Genomic DNA, 18,981 nt, shown 5'->3' with positions numbered 1-18,981 from the left:
ATTCAGTCTTAAACCAACTGTAAAAAGGGCTTTATAACCCAATTCCAGTGATGCTCCTTTACTAACCCACAGGCATGTTTTAATCTTCATACTCTTGACCATTCTGAAGCATCCAATATTTTTTTATCGTTCTTTTCCTAAAACATTATTCCTTTGCTTCCTATAATATCATTTCCTCCTGGTTGTATTCCTGCCATCCTAACCCCTTTCTTAGCTAAACTGATGACTCTTTTCCTGTATCTATACTTCAAATGTTGTGTTTTGCAGATTCTGCATTCCTCACTTGGGCAATCTCATCTTCCTGCCAGATGTGACCAAGCTGTATTCTGACAAATAAATTAATATCTCCAGGGCAGCCCTCTCTTCTAAGTCTGCATATCCAAAGGTTTACTGGAAAACTCTGCTTGGTAGTCCCACCAGCATTTCAAATTAAAATGAGTCAAAGGAACTCATTTGCTTTCTACTCCTTTCTCTCCCACTAAACACCTGGTATCCCCTATTCAAGCCATGCTGTTGTTCAAGCCAGAAACACAGAGGCATCCTAATCACCCACAGTGATTACATCCTGCCAATTCCACCTCCTTACTATCTCATAAATCTGTCATTTCCTGTCCAGGTTCACTGCCATTAACCTATATTTAAACCTTCATCATTTCTCACTTGGATTTGGCAATAACCTTGTAATTGGGCTTTTTGCCTGAAGTACAAGACCATCAGTCCAACTCACCACACAGGTTGGAAGAATCTTATGTCTAAACTACAAATATAATAATTGTATTCATCTTCTCAGAACTCTCCAGTGACTCCTAATTCCATGTAAGACCAAGACCACACTTAGCAAGCATGAACATCTATCTTTCTGGAGGTACCTGCTGCTACTGCTTTCCTCCTTTGTCTTTGTTTACTGCTCCAAGCTTCTGTGCACGTTGGGTGGACATGCTGTATATCATTTCCTGCTTCTCTGTATTATCACTGCCAGGGAGGCTTTTTCCTCAACCCCCTTCTTTGCCTCTGCTTATCAAGCACTACCTTGACTATGAGATAGGGATTCAGTAGAAAGATAGACAGAGCCTTAAAGGAAATACCTATAAGCCATCAAGATGCATCAAGATGCATATAAGTGCCCAGGAAGAATTGCAATTCCTGAGATACATGTCCTGGGCCCACACCCTTGACCCATGCCTGTGTAACATGAGCAAAACATGCACGCACAGGAAAAACTAGAGTGAAAATGTGTACCTCTACCCTGCTTCATCTTTATTCCAGCCCCTAGGACCAGCCCTCTATAAATATAAACACCCCACACCAATGGGGTGCTTTTCTCCCTCTGAAGTTAACCTGCAATCTCCCTTGAGTATTTATTGCTCTACCCCAAAGGCCCCTCTCTAGATTGCCTCCACTGTCCCTTGAATGTGTATCTACCTTCCTAAATAAACCTCTGTCTATGCCTTTGACTGGAGCGTTCTGAAATTCTTTTCCTTCACATATGCCAAGAAACCCTGCAGGCCCTAAGTCAAGTTCCCCCTCTGTCTAGGAACTCTATGGACCCTTCTTTGGAGACTGCTCTCCTGTGACAGTTCCTACCTTGCTACAGCTGAGTCCTCCCTTCTCTGTATGCCCCATCACTCTTACACCAGAGGTTTTCAACCTTGACTGCACCTAAGAACTACCTGGGGAAAACTTTCAAAAACTAGGCACCCAGGCCATACCAGACCAAGCAAATCATAATCTCTGGGGGCGGGGGCAACAAAAGGTTTTCATTTCCCAGTAGATCCAAATGTGCACCCAAGGGTGACAATCACCACCCTACACATTCTCTCACTGGCCCTGCTACACATTTTTACAAGTTTGGAGAGTTGATTTCTTATTAGTTTTTGTATCCTCGGTGCCCAAAACAATACCTGGTATTTGGAAGGTATATAAGAACTAAACTGGAGATAAAAATAAGCCATCCTCAATTTTAGGAGTCTAGATAACTTACTAAATTTAAACTATTTTAGTGGGTTCCCTTTGTTTCTTTGCAGTAAATGACTCAGATGAGCTACTAAGTCACTTGGTGTTCAACAGCAGATCATTCTGTGCCTCTTTGAATTTAATACAAATAAGAATAGCAGCCTAGATGCAATGAAAGAGAATGAAATCATGGCATTTACAGGTAAATAGATGAAGTTGGAGAATATAATGAATGAGTGAAATAAGCCAATCCCCAAACACCAAATGCCGAATGTTTTCTCTGATATAAGGAGGCTGATTCATAGTGGATTGGAAGGGGAAGCATGTGAAGATTAGACAAACCGTAGATAGGGCAAAGGGAAGAAAGGGAACAAGGGGGTAAAAAAGATGGTGGAAGGAGATGGACATCACTAAGTATAGGTATGAAGAAATGGTGTGAATATACTTTATATACAAGTAGAGAGATGAAAAATTGTGCTCTATATAGGTAATATGAATTGTAATGCATTTTGCTGTCATATATAACAAATTAGTATTAAAAAGAAAAAAATACAAATAAGAATAATAAATCAATATAGGTGTGTCTCTCTCTGAAAAAAATTAAATAGAAAAAATCCTGACTCACAAAAGAAGTGAACCAAGGATTGATGACAATCCTTTCTACTATTAAAAAACTTCCTCAAAAACTCACTTTTTCTGAATAATCTGTTGGTATGACAGCCTACAATGATCTCTCCTTTGGAAAGGAAACAAAACTCTATCACTTTACAATTGGTATTTTGTCCTACACAGTGGGTAGGCAGACTATGACCTGTGAATCTTGTCTATCCACCAGCTGACCTGTATTATGTCCTGTAAGCTAAAAAGAGTGTTGACATTTTTGAATGGTTTGTAAAAAAAAATTAAAATAATAATAATATTTTGTGCCATATATAAATTATGTGAAACTTAAATTTCAGTGTCAGAATTTTGGTTGGATGCTTCAATTCCTTTTAAAGCCACATTATAGGCTGAATTCTGCTCTGCAGTTAGAAGCCCAAAATCTGACCCAAAGCATTTAAATCTTTGGGTCAGAGATGGTTTTCTCCAACCCCACCCCTGCCCCCAAGCTTGGGATACAGTTTCAATAAGTGTGAGATGGTATTATACACATCGGGGGTTATAATTTTCCATTTTAGCATTTGATGGAATAAAACATTATCTTAGTGGGACACTATGTTAAAGGTACACATTTTTTACTTAGGTATTTTTTAAACACCGAATTAATTCAAAAATTCAATATTATGTTACTACCTAACATTCATGGATCCAATTTTACTAAAGGATAGTAATCTGAATGAATTAAAATACTACTACATCCTGCTCTTAACAATAAATATGTTAATTCATATTGGAATGAATACCAATCCCAAAAGCAATTCCAAATATTCTAATTTGAAATACTGGCATCAATTAGCATACAATTACCATAGAGGAAATTTTTTTTTCATTCAAGTGGCAAAGTTTCCACCCTGACCAATTGCCTTGATTAGTTTTTGGTTTTTCGACAAACAGGATCATGTGGGTTACAAAATTCCAGGACATATCCAAATAGCCTTAAAAAAGAACACTGCATTCCTAACAATTATTCTCTAAGAGAAGTAGGGTTAATCATCTCTACCAGAACCATCATCTACTAATTAATTCACAGCTCAGTGGGCCACAGACAGAGCCATCTGTGAAACTATTTGTACCCGTTCCCAGGAGGAAGAGAAGATAGGTATACCTCTGGAAACAGGTGATAAGGCTGCCACAAGAAGGGTCCACCCTCTAGACACGGTTGAGTGGGTTTCATTCAGAAAACATCTGCTGGTGTCAACTCGCTCTGATGTGCATTGCTTCTGCATTGGAGCAGTTGGGATGTGCAAGTGTGCATGGTCCCTGGACACAGCTGGGGCGCTGAGTCTTTCATTAGGTAAACAACCAGGGGCAGGTGGGGCTAATTGGATTCAACTGCTTGGTGACAACCAGGGCATGATGCTTACTTTACCAGACTGAATCTTTCAGACACTTCAAAAACTAGGAGCCAAGCTAGACAAATGAACCCTGGACAAAACTGCTCCAAATTAAACAGCTGTAGTCCAATTTAGACTGTGAATGACTGGGCCTGCAGCAGGTCAAACTGCAGAGCAGTGCCCAGAAACACAAATGATAATGACAATGAGAGATGCAAAGTAAGAGTCAGTATTATGCTACTGCTGAAGAAAATGCAACAAAACCAACAGGCAACCCAAACCAAGATCCCTCAAGATAAGATGGAACAGAATACATAAGAGGAGAGAAACATCAGATTATCTTTGATATCAATACCCCATGCTGGTCACACCCTATGGTGGTACATTTGTACCCAGAGGTTAGGAAACATTTGATAATTCTGGAGATGGTTCATGGGAAACAATTCAAGAGGACCCTAGGGAAGGAGGATTTGGAATCTGAGAGTTTATACAAGGTAACTCATAGAGATAATTTAATAGCGATCTTCAAATAGACAAGTTGTCATATGAAGAGTCATAATTGTTGGATATTTAAAAGCCCCAGAAAAAATAGAATTATATTGTAGCATAGACAGTGGACCAATGATTAATATAAAATCTGTCTCAACTGTCATTGATCAGACTTTTCTTGTGCTAAGCAAATTTAAACACATTCTGTGTTTGTATATCCTTAAGATCTTTATATAAACAGATGTTAGACCAGGTAGCTCTCTGTTTAAACCTTACATGTCTTCCTATTGCACTTAGAGTAAAATTTATATCCTCTGGTCTCAAGGTCCTTCATTAGTGATTCTTAAATCTGGCTGCATGTTAAACACCTGAGAAGTATTTTAAGAATATATCAATTTCACATGCTGAAGTGGGGCTCAGACCTGGTATTTTTAAAGCTCCCACATAATTCTCACAAGTAGCCTGAAAAATACCCAAATGATCTGACTTCTGCACCTGTCTAACCTCATTCAGTATTCAATCTTTGCTCACTCTATTCTGTTTAATTTACCTGAGTTCACATAAGCTGTGAGGTAGATCCTATACTCTGTCTGTTCCTTCCTTCTCCTCTCTGTGGCTCCTTCTCATCCTTCAGAATTGAGCTCAAACATCACATTCTCAGTGAGGCCTTTCTGGAAGCTGCCTCTCATTCAGAAACTCTTTTTTGTTGTTGTTATTTAAATCACACTATCCTCAATCCTGATAAATCTATTTTGTTCTTTCATTTGACAACTGATTATTATTCATCTCCCTCTATTAGAATGTAAAATCCAGGAAGGCAAGACCTTGCTAGCTGATTCAGTTTTCTACTCCAGCCCTCAATAAATAATTGTGTATTTATTTAAAAATTTTATTCTTAAATTGTAAATCAACAAATTATATCCAATATATATTTATGGGATACAAAGTAATGTTATGATTTATGACTATAATGTGAAAAATTAAATCAATCTAATGTGTCATTACAGATACTAGTTTTGTGTTGAGAAAGTTAGAAACTTATTGATTCTGAACATACATTATTATTTACTGTACTTACCACATTGCAATACACTAAAACAAAAAAAGTCTTCTTCCCCTGTCTAATAGCAGCTATGTACCTGTGCCTCCCATCTCTTCATCTCCTTTTCCCAACCATCTGGTAACCACCATTCTCCCCTCTGCTTCTTTGAGTTTGATTGTTTTAGATTGTACAGATAGGTGAGGACATGAAGTTTTTGTCTTCCTATGTCTGCTTTATTTCACTTAACATAATGTTTGTAAATTTCATGCATGTTTTCACAAAGGATGAATTTTCATTTTTAAAGCCGAAGCATATTCCATCATGTACATATAACATATTTCCTTTTTTATTGCTGTATTATAATTAGGCATAATAATGGAATTCATTGTTACATATTCATACATGCACAAAACAGTATAATTTGGTCAATTTCCCTGTATAACCACATTTTCTTTATCCATTCACCTACTGATGGAGGTTTATGGTTGACTTCATAATATGGCTACTGTGAACAGTGCCGCAGTGATCATGACACTTTTTGACATAATGATTTCATACAGAGTATGACATCTTTTTGACATACTGATTTCAGATGCTTTGGGTAAACATCCAAGAGTGAAACTGTTTTATTATGTAGTAATTCTATTTGTAATTTTTTTGAGGAACCCCAATCTTGAGTTTCCCATAATGGCTGTACTAATTTATATTCTCACAACACTGTACAGGAATCCCTTTTCTCTACATCCTTGACAACACTTATCTTCCATCTTTTTAGTAATAGTCACTGTGAAAGGTGTGAGGTAATATCCCTTTGTGATTTTAATTTGCAATTCCTTATGATTAGTGATGTTGAGTTTTTTTCTCCATAATCTGCTGGTCATTTGTATGTCCTCTTTTGAAAAATGTCTATTTAGGTCCTTGCATATTTCTTTTTTCATTTTGGTGCCGGGGATTGAACCCAGGTCCTCATGCATGCTAAGCATCATTCTATCACCGAGTTATATCCCAAGCCCCCACTGCCCATTTTTAATTGGAGTAATTGTTTTCTTTGTATAGAGTTGTTTGCGTTCCTTATATCTTTTGGATATTATCGACTTATCAGATGTGTGGGTTGTACATGTTTTCTCTCAATTTATAGGTTGTGTCTTCAGTCTTTTGTTTCCTTTCTTGTGAAGAACCTTTTTATTTTGATGTAATCTCATCTATTTTTGCTTTTGTTGTCTCCGTGTTGGTCAAATGTATATTTGCCTAGAGCAATGCCAAATTTTCTTCTTGTAGTTTTACAGTTTCAGATCTCACTTAAGTCTTTCATCCATTTTGAGTTGATTTTTGTACATGGTGTGAGATAAGAATCCAGTTTCATTTGTCTGCATATGAATATCCAGTTTTCCAAACAACACTGTTCAAAATATACTCCTTTCCTCAATGTTTATTCTTAGAAACTTTGTCAAAAACAGAGGGTTCATTTCTGGGCTCTCTATTGTATTCGTTGGTTGATGAATTTACTTCTATGCCAGTACTATACTGTTTTATACTGTAGTTTTGTAGTATGGCAGTGTGATGCCTCCTCCTTTGTTCTTTTAGTCCATGATTGCCTTGGCTATTCAGGGTCTTCTATGGTTCCCTAAGAATTTTAGGATTGTTTTCTATCACTATGAAAAACAAGAATTTGGGTAGGGATTGCACTGAATCTGTCTGTGGATCACTGTGGGAAGTATGAACATATTCATGGTATTTATTTCTTCTATCCATGAGCAGAGGTTAACTATCTACTTACTTGTGTCTTCTCCAGTCTCTTTCATTAATGTTTTAGTCTTCAGTGTGTAGGACTTTTATTGCCTTGGTTAAATTTATTCCTAAGTATTTTTAAAAGTAGTTACTATAAATGGGATTGTATTCTTGATTGCTTTTCCAGAACATGCATTATTAGTGTATAGAAATACTACTTGTTTTTATATGTAGATTTTGTACCCTGAAACTTCACCATATTGTTTCATCAGTTCAAATGTTTTTTGTTTTTGTTTTTGTTTTTGGTGGAATCTATAGAGTTTTCTGTCTGTATGATCATGTCATCAGCAAACAGCAACAGTTTTTCATTTTATTTCTTCCTTTTGCCTAATTTCCCAGAACTTCCAATATTATGTTAAATGGAAGCGACGAGAGTGGGCATCCTTGTCTTGATCTTCTAGATCTTCAAAGAAAGAGTTTCAATTGTTCACCACTGAGCATGAGATTAGCTGTGAGCATATCATGTCTGGCCTACACACCATTAAAGTATATTCCTTCTATACCTCATTCATTAGATTTTTTTTTTTGTCAAAAGTACTGTATTTTGTCAAATGCTTTTTCTGTACCTATTGAGATGATAAGATTTTTGTCCTTCACTCTGTGAATGTGATTAACAATATTCATTGATTTGTGTATGTTGAAGCATCTTTTCTTCCAAGGAATAAATCCCACTTGAACGAGGTGAATGATCCTTTTAATGTGTTGTAGAATTTGATGTGCTAGTTATTTTGCTGAGGATTCCTGAGTCTATGTTCATCAAGAATACTGGCCAGTAGGTTTCTTTTCTTGTGATTTCCTTGTCTTATTTTAGGATCAATGGTTGTTAAGTAATAGATGGAATGAGGGAATGACACAACTGAAGCACAAAACACCAGCAAAATAACAGAAGTCACAAGAATACTCTTCTTGTGACATCTTATTGGCAATTATCAACAATACTACCAATGAAACTACTTTCAAAGTATAAAACAATAAAAACACCACAAAGAGCAAGAGCAATAATAATACTTGCCAACACATTATTTACCACAAACTAGGTAGGGGTTCTTCTAAGCACATTATGTCTATTAACTCTTATGATCCTTACAACAATCTCTGCAGTAGACACTATCGTTATTCCTATTTGGTGGATGAAAGTCACAGGCACAGAGGTCAGGGAACTTTCCTATGGCCAACTGGATGGTGAGGTTGAGTTTGAAGTGGGCCCATAGCCATTATTCTGGAGTTTGTGCTTCTTACTATTATACTGTCTCTCTAAACCACTTGAAGCATTTTTCAGGTTTCTTTTTTCTTCTAGAATTCCATTGACTCTTCTTTGGACTTCATAGTAGACAGACTTAGCTTCTAACGCACGTACTATGACTTTCATACTCTATGACCTTTGCCACATTATTAACCTTTTTGAACCTCTGCTTTCTCATCTCTAAGGTAAGAAAAATCCAATTTAACAGAATGGTTGTGAACGACTAGATAAAGCTAATGACTAAAAAGTCCCTTGCACAGAGACCAAGTACATTACTGAGTGTTTATTTCCATTCTCATCCAGGTCCTCATTACTGCACATCAAGGTCAGTGCTGCAAGAGACTCCTATCTGATCTTGCCAGGCTGAGACATGAGGACTAGCTGCTTGCTATGAAATTCCTAAGACATGTTTTAGGGAGACACATTTGTATTGGGCCAGGAGAGCAGCCAGTGTGCACTGCCAAAGTCAAGTGAAGGTCACTTGATCAATAAACACACGTGGAAGCCCATATAGAGACACCATGCTACATAATGGAGGAAAAACTGTGTAAAACCTCATAATAAACTTCTCAGAGCTGAGATATGCCACAGTGATTTCTAACCAGAAAGAGAAGAGTCACTTTGGGGACATTTTAAAACCATACTTCCCCAGGTCTGTCAGTGGGCCTAATGTGGAAAAGCCAGTAAGTTATCTGATATTATAACTCACATCGTTATAACTCTGATGTGAACCAATGGTTGAAAAATAATGTTCTAGAGAGAGGAACACATAACTGATCAAATAATACATAAAAATTTAAATTTCAGTACAATGGAATAAATATCAGAATGGAGTTATACAAAATAAATTACAGAAGCACATAAAAGCTCACTTGCTGAATGCCCTCTATGAAAGAGATACTGTACATATTTTATAATGTTCATTTGTATCTAATCAATATTTAATAAAAGTGAATCTATATATATCAGTGGGAGTTGAGCTAAAAAGGTAGGGGAGAAAGTCGTAACAGGCAGATCAGAATTCAAGTTTCTGCGGAGCTTGCAGAAGGTTTCCCTGGCATTTGACCTCAGCTCTTCTGATGTTCAGAGTGAGTCAGGTGAGTAGAGCCTGCAAGGGAAGCTCAGCGGGCTCTCATTCCTGTACCTTCTGGTTACACAGGGAACCTGGAGGGCTTCACCAGAACTTCTGGCATCCAGTTCCTGCTCGTTAGCACAGTGGGACCAGAGAGATCTTCAAACTGTGTGGTAATTGATCACATTATCCTCCTGGTGAAACCTGTGACAGCATCCTTTTACCTTACAGGGGGAACTTTCAAAACTCCCCTTTCTGACCCGTTGCCACCCAACCGCACTAGTCATTCCAGTCACTTGGATTTCTCAGCCTTTTCCCATGTATCTTGTCCCTGGATACTGCTCTGCTGCTAGCTCACCCTGCTCAGTCTGGAAGCAAATTCCTATTTATTCAACAAGCAAATTAAGGGCCGACCAGCTGCCCAGTCCTGGTCCAGACATATCTCATTATCCTTATCTTTTTTTCAGGCTCCACCATGGGTTCTAGCTCTCCTAGAAGTGGTGAAAGGTGAGCTGTGAGGATGATGATATCATCCCTCCAAAATACCTGCCTGTGTCTTATATCAGTTGAACTTCTGAGAGTGCAGTTTTTATTTGTATTCTTTACTAGGTCCAGTTATTGGGTGGGATTCTCTCTCAGACCTGAAAAAAATTAATGAACTGATGCTAAGTCAGAACAGATAGAAACTTCAGAAAACTGTGATTCCAATCATGAAATTACTACTTTGGGACGACGCATAAGCTGCTGCTTGTGTCACAGGGCAAAGAGGACAAGCAAAGGGAGAGAAGTGTTCAACTTAGAAGCAGCAGAGTAATGGACCAACTTCCTGATTACTAATGCAGTGCAGAATTCACAGCTGAGTTTTCTTTTAAGCTCCAAGGGGTGTGACTAATTAAGAAAAAGACATTTAGTGCTCATTTCCCTCTTAGGGAAACTTCTTTATCCAAAGCCTGTGACATGACATCATTATAGAGTACAGTCCACCTCTCCGGAGTGAGGTGCTCTCAGGAAGGTAGATTTTTCTGACCTTCCTCGGATCTCTAAACTCCCAGTGGCTGCCAGGTTCTTGCAGCAAATGGAAAAGAAACCAAATCTCAGCAGAGGGCATTGTGAGCTTATGGATTTGATCACTTCTGTGAAAGATATCTGCTGAGAATCACGGGGGAGAAAATCAGATTGCAATGTTTCCTGCTCCCTTCCTCCTTCCCCAATGTTATATCATTTTGGATCATTTGAATTGTATATGGCTTTCTATTTAAATCAGTCATTTGCTGGCAGCAAAACTAGAACATTTCCTGTTTTTCCTCTCACTGTAATCAGAATTTGGCTGTCCAAATTAGGACTGCCCTAATTACTCCTCAGCAGGTGCCAATCCGGGGGAGAGCAATAAATGAAAAGAGAGGAAGTGAGGACACCTCGAATCTTCAGACCCATACAACAAGAAAACATTTTCTCTCTAGACCTGGAAAACCTGATTAAGAAACAAGCAATGTGCACCATGGGGCCGTGTGTTGTGTGTGCGTGTGTGTGTGACTGTGCACTGCTGTATAACAAGCATAGAGATGATTTTCTATTTATTCCCCTTCAACTCTTCACGGATTATTTTTCCAGACCCTGAGATAAATTCAACCTAGACCTGTAGTTCAGCAGCCATGGCATATCATCTCAGGCACCCCCCTATTTGTGGGGTACTCTGGGAATGAGTACTAAAAAGTGGACACCACTCCAGAAATTATGGCCTGGAAAGATGTTAACGGGGTCTAGTCTCTTGGAAAGAAATCAGGATAATCTAGAGAACCATGATATGCTAATAACCAAAAGAACTGTGTTCTAGCAGATAGTACAAAAGGCAGAAGCTTCATGCTTGAACAAAATGGTGAATAGAAATGAGAGAAGCAACTCAATTCCTATGGGCAGAATAGACCACAGTGAATAAAATTATTCTTGTTTTTGCCTAAAACCATCACTCCAATTGTGCATGAGATTCCATACTTGCTTACCCAGTGACAAGCACAGTTTCAGTAATTCTCCCTATTTTCCTACCACCAATTTTCTCTTTCCCCAATCATTTTCTTAACATATAGATATGCATTTACTTCTCCTATTTAAAATAACATTTCATATAACAACAACAACAATAAAACAAACAATCAAAAAAACAACCCTTTATGTGGGCTCACTTCTCCCACCACTACCCCATTTCTGTGTTTTCTTGGCAGCAAAACTCATAAAAGGTTTGCTTATATTTACAACTTCTCTACTTCCCCTTCCATCCTTCCATATCTATCTCTATGTCTCTCTCTCTCTCTCCTGAAATAGCTCTCATGATGGTCACTAATGGCCTCCATGCAGTCCATTCTCAGTTCTAATGATGACCTAATAGGAGTATTTGACCCAACTGATCACCTCCCTCTTCACTTGGTTTCTACAACACCAGATTCTCTTGACTTCTCTCCTATTCCCTTGTTGTTCTTCTTAGTGTCCTTTGTTGTTTCTTCATTCTACAACCTTCTGTTTTTTTTTTTCTGTGCCATATATATACTCACTCCTGTGGAGATTTCATCTAGTAACATGGCTTTAAATATCCCATATATAGTAGGTATATGTCGATGTCTGGCAAATATCTATCTTCAGGCCATAGCTCCCTCTATTTGATTCAACTCTCTACTCCATTTCTCCAAGTGGATATAACAGGCCCTCCAAATTTAAATCTTGGCCTACTTGATCCTAAACTTGCAGTGTCCTCCACTTTAATAGCTGGCAACTTATCGTTTCACAATGGAAATAGTCCTAAGAGTCATTTTGCCACCTTTCTTTCTCTCATACCCTATGTCCAATCTGGCAGGGAACTTTGTTCACTGTTACTTGATTTCTTATCTTGATCACCACAATCAACCAATTGGTCCCCTTGCTTCCAATCCTGTCTCCCTATAGTCCATTTTCAGTACTTATATTTTAAGTGTAAGTAAGAGCATGCTGCTCCTAGCACAATTCCTGCAATGGCACCCACTTCACTGAGTAAACTTCACATCACAACAGTGGGCTGGCCTTGTCCTCATGGCCGTCCTCTAATACCACTTCCTTACTGCCTCTGTGATTCTGGCTACCTTGCTGTTCTTGAAAAGGGTCATGCAGAGTTCTGCCTTAGGGCCTCGTCCTCTGCCAGGGTACTCGTTTTCCAGATACCTTGCCTAACTCTCCAGCCTTTCCTCAACTCGACTCTACAGGGCCTCCTTGGAATACTGACTAAACTTCTAACTACATTCTCCCACACTCCTGAGTTATGTACCTTATTCCACTTCTTTTCGCCACAGTACTTATTATCTTCTGAAATTCCTTATGTTTATGGATTATATTTACTTATTATTTACCTCCTCTCTCCCATCCCAACAGATGTAAGCCACATAAAGGCAGATGTTTAATCTGCTTTTTCACCACTGTATCTACAAACTCTCTTATGAGTACTCCATAAACATTTGTTGAATGAATGAAATCCAAGAAATGAAGTAAATAATTGTTTTAAGGATGAAATAATAAACTGTGTTAATAATTACTGAGATGAAAGAATATTCTGACAAATTTAGGCAATTTATCTTGGGATACTGAAATAATTAAACATGGAATCATAGAACTACTGGAGATATCTTGACAGAAATGGAGAAACACTGAGAACAAATCCCCGAGGTTCAAAAAAAGAAAAGGAAATTAAATTAAAGAAATGGAGTGAATTTGGAATCATGGACAAGATTCTGAAGAGATTATAAAAGGCAGTTTGTGAACAGTGAGAAAGTGGTCCTCTCCAGGAGCTAGGAAGATCTTTCAAAGAACAAGACACATGACTTTGTTCTTTTCCTGATTGACATGAAGAAATGACAAATTTGGCTTTTGGTTGTTTTGACTTTGTTCTCAAGATCTGACTGTGTTAGTTTGCCTTTCATCACTGTGACCAAAATAGACAAGAACGTCTTGGAGAAGGAAACATTTATTTGGGGCTCATGATTGTGTTGGTCTCCATCTGTAGATTGTCAACTCCATTGTTCTTGGCCCAGGTAAGGGCCTTCATGGGGGAAGGGCCCAGCAGAGGAATGCTGCTCATGGTGAGCAGTTCATGGTGAGACCAGAAAGAAGGGGCAGGGGCAGAAGGGGAGGGAGAAGGGCCACAGGAAAGATACATCCTTCCAGGGCATTTCCCCAATGACCCATCTGCTCCAGCCATGTCCCACTTCCCTACAGTTACCATCCAGTCACTCAAACTAGGATGGAGTGATAACGTCACAACTCCCATAATATAATCACTGTACCTCTGCACATTCTTACATTAACACAGGGGTTCTTTTTGGGGGGAAGGGCACCTCATATCCAACCCATAACACTGATATTTTCATCTCTGAACATTTCTGTATTGTCTAACATGAGACTTTTTGGGGACACCTCCTATCCAAACACAGCCTAAAATGAGAATTCCTAAGGAACATTTCAGTAGAGCAGGAGAAGTAGGTCCTGAAAGTGAAGGGTTGGGAAGATTCCTGAACAAATACTTGGAGTATTGTCCACAGCTGGCTTTTACATGCACATTTTAGGGAGACACGTAAGCGGGATACTGTTTGCCTTAAAAGTATTATAATTGGGAGATATAGGAAAGAAACCTGATACAATCTCTTGTAGGGCAGAAGATGAAAAATATCGGTGCCCCAGGTGGTAGTCAAGGCAGCCATCACCACCACACACTGCTATCAACAAAACAGGAGCTCATCTTTGTGTGAGGGGGGACATACTATTTTACTTAAAAACTATTTTTTTTTTAAAGTTAGTATTTTTTAAAAACCCCTTGAGAAAAGAAAAGAACTATCATTATCCCTTTTTGCAGATGAGGAAGTTAAGACAGAGAGACTAGTTCATATAACTAGTAGGCAGAAAGCTGGTATTCACACTTGGGCTGCAGGGCCTGCTCTTGACCTAAAGTACACCTTCTTAGTTACAAAACCAAAGGGGCTCCTGAAGTATTGAGTGATACATAGTTGTCTTAAGAAGTAGATTCCAAAATTCCTATTAGGGTTGAACTTCTTGTTTTTTTCTTTTCAGGACATTTATAAAGAAGCTAAAAGATTGCTTCTAAAATCAAGAATGACATGGAATTTGGAAGAATAGCTTAAGATTTTTTGATGACAGAATGAAGATTTAAAAATACCTTAAAAGACTTCAATAAGGAGTTAAAAATAACATTACATTTAATGGGTAAATGTAAGATCTTAGATTTATGTTTTAAAAAAAATCCATAGTGGAGCTGGGGTTGTGGCTCAGTGGTAGAGCACTCACCTAGTAAGTGCGAGGCAGTGGGTTCAATCCTCAGCACCACATATAAATAAATAAAATAAAAATATTGTGTCCAACAACAACTAAAAAAAAAAAAAAAAAAACACAGCAATAGAAAAGATAATGCTAATTTCAACCAGTGTTTCTTCCTAACGTTTCCTTACTCTCTGTAGCCAACTAATGGTCAAATCTAAAAATTTTACCTCTTTAATTCCTCTTGAGCTGTCTACTTCCCCTCCATTATCCCTCTCTTTCCCCCAATTCAGGGACTTAATCTCTCTCCCCTCTACTTGCCCACTCTCACTTTTCTAGTCCACCTTACAAAATACTCAGGAAATCTCCCTGAAGCACAGGCCTGTGCCTGGTGCTGTCTACCTACACCCAGTCCGTGGCTGTCCACTACCTAGTTTTAAAAGTCCCCGCTCCTGGAGCTTGGCATTCAAGATCCTGCAGTTTGACTGCAGCGTTCCTTTCAAAGCCTGCACATTCATTCACTTGTTCTTCCCGTCCCGACGAACCCCCAGTCCTTGACATTGCTCAGGTTCCTTTCTTCCCCTGCCTAAGACTCTCTAAATCCTCCTCTTTTTCCAGAAGCCTGGTTCATATCCTTCCCTCAGTGATTTCTTCCTCCTGGAACACGGCATCTTCCCTTACCTTACCATATTTCCTGTCATAAATTAGTGGTATGAAGATTACATATAAAATTATGATCATTTGTCTCATATTCCCCTTTCTATCCTTTATAATATAAGTTCATTAGAGGTAGAATCAGTCACCAGTTAAGTTCTTTCTTCCCACACACTTACACAGTGTCTTGGCACATGCTCAGTAAATAGCTAACAGATGCTTGAACACACTCTGTGCTATTTTGGCTGAGGTCCAAAGCCATGGGATCATCTGATTTTTGACTGAGCCATCCCGAATGGCGAACCAAAATAATCCTTTTCTCTATATAAGCTAATTGGCTCAAGCATTTTGTTATAGTATCATAAAGCAAACGAATACACATAGGTTCCAGTCATATCTCATGTTGAGAGGCAGGATCAAAAACTACGAAAAAAAGAGCACCTGTGATGAATAATGTTGCAAGAATTTTAAAATTTTCTGTCAAAATATTATGAATAACAATATTATAAAAATGACTACAAGAGGCATTTAGATTCTAGAGTCAACTTTACCTTATTATAGTCAGGTTATATAACTTCTTCATTATAATTAACATTCAACATTATTATTTGTGAGAAATTATTGGGTACTCATAATCAGATGTAAGAAAAAGAGGGCAGAACTTGCCTTTTAAAAAGTTTTAAATTTAATGGAAGTTCAACATAGTCATAAAAGTAAAATTAAAATGCAATGCTTTTAAAATGTCATTATTTAAAGACATTTTTACTATTTATGTTTTAATATTTAAAATATGCTATTAGATTCTCATTTGGTATGTGACACATTGGTACAACTTTTTAACTGCTTTGGAATTAGGTTTTGTGCAACTGAAAAAACAATATGTATGGCTCAGAAATTCCGATCTCAGACAGATATCCTAAGTTCGTGTCTTTCACAGGTGTTATTTGTAATTTTATGCCCTCCATTAAAATATAGATGGAAAAGGCTCTTTTTTAACAGTTGGATGTATTTTCTTTTCTTTTTGAATATTATTTCTATTTCACATCCTCAATGAATTTTATCCTAATGGGATATGTGGAATTTTCTGCAAAAAATATTTATACGAATTTGAATCTAAAAAATATAAATTTAAGATTTCTGTTAACACAACAATATACTTTTTAGCCCTTTTATCTGAATTACTACAGTAAATATTTTTTAAATAATCTATTATAAGTTATTCGTTATATGTATAATTTTAACCCAAAAATAACTTTTGATGAATTAATCATTGAATGAAAAAAATAAAATATTATTGGGAGTGCATCTCAGTAAAGTGGTTGGGTTTCTTTAACTGGTTCACGTAGGTGTGCACAAATATCACTTATGGCTGGAAAGAGGAAGGTTGAGCATTCATCTATACTGTATTACTCTGTCTGATTAATCTCCCCTAAACACTGCTTTTGGATTCACTTATTATTTACTGTACAATGTTTATATTTCCAAGCCTCATTTTTTAAAAAGACCATGTTGGTTGGTCTTACTCTTTCTATTCAACATTATCTCCTACTACCTTCCATTGAGAGCTCTATTCCAGTCAAACTTCCTCCACATAGGACCCTCCAAATGCAAGGCAACTATGCTAGTGCTTCCCCTCGGCCCCTGCTGAGCTGCACCTCCCCATATCCCTCCTTCTGCAAAGTCACTCCTGGCTGCCACCATCTTTTTCTAGTCTTGCTCATGTTTTGCTCTTTCTGCCCGAAGAGTACGTCTTATTCAGTTATCACCTTTGCAGTACAGTTACTATGTTCTGTACCTCTCTATCCTTAGTTATATATCACATACATGTTAGAATATTACCCCACACATTCCTATTTTGTGTGTGTGTATGAGTGTGTGTGTGAGTGTGTGTGTGGTGCTGGGGACTGAACTCCAGCCTTGTACACGTGAGTCAAGCACTCTATCAACTGCACCATGTCCCCAGCCCACATTCCTTTCTTTGATAATTGTCCTATGTCTTGCCAACCAGACCATCATTTGTTCCTAAATTTGTTTTCCGTGAGAAGGACTATGATCTCTTCCATAAGCCCAGAAAGGTTTTTCAACCCAAAGAAAATATATCAGAGGTATAAATAACCATTTTCAAGTTTGTAACATTAGTTTTTCATTTCTAGTGATGTTGAAAACATCACCACAAAACTGTCCTTTTGTGAAGGTAGGAAGCTTATAGATCAAACATCAGGGAGAATACATTTGTAAGGATGAAAAAGAAGTACTTTATAGATTATTAAGAGTTTCAAATTGCTCTACTTAAAGGATCTTTTCACTCACCAGATGGACTAATCAAGGTTTGAAATTTACTTGAGGATGGAAAACCTTACAATTCTAGAGTCTCATGAAAATCAAGGCTGATACCCTCAGCTGAGCCACTCCAGGGAAGTCTCATGTGTCTCTGATTCTTGGTCCGTTTCATTCCCTCAGTCAGGGTGACTATGGAAGAATCTAAGAGCCTATTTCTGTGAAACATGTTCTATCAGGCCCCCTGAAAAATTCAGGAGTGATCTTTTTTCTTAAGGTGGAAGTTAGGCAACAAAGATAGTATCACTAATCAGAGCCACCCCCGGGGTTCTAAAGTGACTTTGCTTAGGCCCTAGCAGAAGCTCTACCTGTAGGCTGCAGAGCAGGTGTCCTTGTACTCCTGGAGCTTCACACACACCATGTTGAGGAACTGATCTGAATATGCACTCAAGTCATGCATCAGGTTCATGAGGTCTTGCACTGTCTTCTCCACGATGATAGTGCTCTGGAAATGAATGAAAAAGAGGACACAGAAACTCATGAGATTTCCATGCTCAGGTAATGTGTAGGACAAGGAAGGACAAATGAAGGGATATAATAATTGAAGACACTTGAACTTTCCTGAAGGATGTGACATTTAAAAACATGGACTAAAATCAAGAACAAAATTAGTATCTTACATCCTACTGGGTCTTCCAAAGACCTGTGAAGGTATTTTCTCTGGAATGACATAGGATAAGGATTTGCAAACTGATTTTGAGGAGTTCTTGGCAGTCACAAGATATCTCTTTGTTTTTTAAGAAAGAAAATGCATATTCAGTTGGAGCCTGATTTACAACCTTCAGAGTTCTACTTTGAGAGGAGTGACCTATGATAAGCAGCATAAAGAAAAAGCCTTCCATGGTTTATTTTGAAAGTCTCAAAACTATCAATATATTAACAACAACATTTGTATTGTCTTAAAGCTTGTAGAACGTTTTCACATGCACAGCATGTTTTCTCACTCGAGACTCACATAATCATCATGACTATCATGAACATTTATGGGGTTCTTGCAAGTGCAGGGTACAGTGCTAAGCACTTTGCATACATCAGCTCATTTATTCCTCTCGACACCCCTTCCTATCACCTAAAATCACCCCTAGTCAAAAGAAGTGTAAAGAAACTTAGAAAGATGAAGCAA

General features: G+C 38.0%; 1 protein-coding gene across 2 annotated transcripts in view; it reads right to left on the bottom strand.

Annotated features, from left to right (window-relative positions):
- Positions 1–18,981, bottom strand: part of Exoc4 (exocyst complex component 4) — a 782,658-nt gene that overhangs the window by 154,237 nt on the left and 609,440 nt on the right. For both annotated transcript variants that reach the window (XM_078040565.1, XM_078040566.1), the window contains exon 12: positions 18,167–18,303. In XM_078040565.1, coding sequence (XP_077896691.1) covers positions 18,167–18,303 — 137 coding nt within the window. The remainder of the gene's footprint in view (positions 1–18,166; positions 18,304–18,981) is intronic.

The sequence above is a fragment of the Ictidomys tridecemlineatus genome, chromosome 2 (assembly GCF_052094955.1).
Source record: "Ictidomys tridecemlineatus isolate mIctTri1 chromosome 2, mIctTri1.hap1, whole genome shotgun sequence".
NCBI lineage: Eukaryota > Metazoa > Chordata > Mammalia > Rodentia > Sciuridae > Ictidomys > Ictidomys tridecemlineatus.
The sequence above is the reverse complement of the archived record's forward strand: the minus strand, read 5'-3'. Positions and strand labels throughout refer to the sequence as shown.